Below are 2,006 nucleotides of genomic sequence, written 5' to 3'. Positions count from 1 at the left end.
TAAGACATATTGTTTTAAGAATGCTACAGGCAGTTCTTAAACTCATGCCAAAGAAGTTTGATATAGTGCTTGATTTTCTGTGATTTTTTCATTGGGTTTCTCCCTCTAAGATATTTTCTGGTAATTATTTCACTTTCAACTTAAATTATTATTTTTTTACTGTGCTCTTTCAATTTTTTTATTGATTTTTATATATGACAGTGGAATGCATTACAATTCTTATTACACATATAAAGCACAAGTTTTTATATCTCTGGTTGTATACATAGTATATTCACACCAATTCGTGTCTTCATACATATACTTTGGAAAATGATATTCATCACATTCCACCATCATTTCTAACCCCCAACTCCCTCAGTTCTCCTACCACCTCTCTGCCCTATCTAGGGTTCATCTATTCATACCATGTTCTCCTTACCTACCTCACTATGAATCGGTCTCCTTATATAAGAGAAAACATTTGACATTTGTTTTTGGGATTGGTTAACTTCACTTAGCATTATAAGAATGGTCCTTAAGATTTGATTGTATCAGGATATCAAAACTAATAGTGGTAAATACCTCAGAGTCTTCCCTTTAAACAACTCTGAACACTATTCCATTTTTTTTCTGTGCTTTCATTACTTATATATGAAGAAAGCAATTCTATCACATTTCCCAGTTTTATTTTTCCAAGATAAAAACATCAGTTGACAATAATAAGAATAAAGCATGTATTGCTTTAATACAAGATCATATATGTCAGTTTTACAAACATTTCACAGTGTGTCAATGATGATTATCAGGACTACTATTAGGATCTTATAGAGCTCTTGTATCTCTCAAAAAGAGCTATGCTCTTAACTCTATATTCATTAATGGAGTAAATGAAGAATATAATACAGAAAGTCATGATAACTACTGAGAGGCTGGCCAGAATTATTAGGGACATTCTCTTCTCCTCTGTCCCCATTAACACACACAAATAAGGCCCTTGACACAAGTCGGTACTGCACCAACTCTTTTTTCTAATCAGTGGTTCCTGATAGTGCATAAGGATGGCCAAGAAGATCACCTGTACAGACATCTGTAGCATAAAGTAGACAAGATACATTGCCAATATGGGCTTTCTCTTGGACAAGTCAAAAATCTCTTCTTCCTTCTTTGCTTCATCTGCATTGTTGTCTTCTAAGTTTTCTTTTTCTAAGGATTGCTTCTTAAACATCATGTTCTCTTTATATATACCCCAAAGAATAGCAAACTCCATTACAAAAAAGAAGGAGGTAAAAACAAAGCCAACCATATACCAAACTCCTAGAATAGGTTTGGTGAAGTGGTCCTCGTAGCATTCTGCTAGACAGGCATCAGAAATATTCCCATGGCACTGGAAGTCAGTTTCTACATGAATCCAGGACATTTGCACAATATGCACAACTGAAACATAAATAAAAGTGACACTGAACCACAGTGTTCGTCCTATGTAGAAGTTAGTGGGATCTTTGCTCATCTCTAGTATGGTTGGCACCACACCCCAAAGTTTCATTTTATCAGCCATCTTAGAGCCTAGGAAGACAAAAAGAAAAGTAGCAACAGTAGGAAGAGATTTTTAGCCACTTACACAATTTTTGCTATTATCATATAGACTTTCTGTGAGGGTACTCAGCTGTCTTAGGTGAGAGGAAAACTCCAAAGAAAGTTTTGAAGAGCAACAAAGATATTTTACCCATTTCATTTTTTTAACATGCTCTCATTCCTAACTCCAATTTTCTCTTATCAGTTTGTCTTTCCTCCCTGATTCATTTCCAACCCCCGTCCTATAGTTACTTTTTTAAACTCTCTGCATATTTATTTATCCTTTTTGTTCTCATTACAAATTCTCAGGATCATTTACTTACTTTTATAATCTGTACCAACCTGTGCCAATCAACCAACTTGAGTCAACAGTAAGTTTCAACTGTCATAGAACTCTGGATACCGGTGCTTAACAGTGAATCTTCACCACTTGTCTCTCAAGAAGTACTTGA

The 2,006-nt window shown here is 34.8% G+C and overlaps 1 protein-coding gene across 2 annotated transcripts; it reads right to left on the bottom strand.

Annotated features, from left to right (window-relative positions):
- Positions 1-702: 702 nt before the first annotated feature.
- LOC124079029 (uncharacterized) lies at positions 703-2,006 on the bottom strand. 2 transcript variants are annotated; one of them, XM_046424197.2, is made up of 2 exons: positions 1,897-2,006; positions 703-1,545 (listed from the first exon to the last, which is right to left on the bottom strand). In XM_046424197.2, exon 2 carries the CDS (start codon positions 1,535-1,537, stop codon positions 797-799), a length of 741 nt encoding a protein of 246 aa, XP_046280153.1. In that variant the 5' UTR covers positions 1,538-1,545; positions 1,897-2,006; the 3' UTR covers positions 703-796. The 2 variants fall into 2 exon arrangements, with proteins under 2 accessions (XP_046280153.1, XP_046280154.1); XM_046424198.2 differs by having other exon boundaries at positions 1,878-2,003.

Source organism: Marmota monax, unplaced genomic scaffold, assembly GCF_021218885.2.
Source record: "Marmota monax isolate L192 unplaced genomic scaffold, Marmota_monax_Labrador192_F-V1.1 WCK01_AAM20220418_F8-fsc00186, whole genome shotgun sequence".
Classification (NCBI taxonomy): domain Eukaryota; kingdom Metazoa; phylum Chordata; class Mammalia; order Rodentia; family Sciuridae; genus Marmota; species Marmota monax.
Note: the sequence above shows the minus strand (reverse complement) of the source record. Positions and strands in the feature narration are given on the sequence as shown.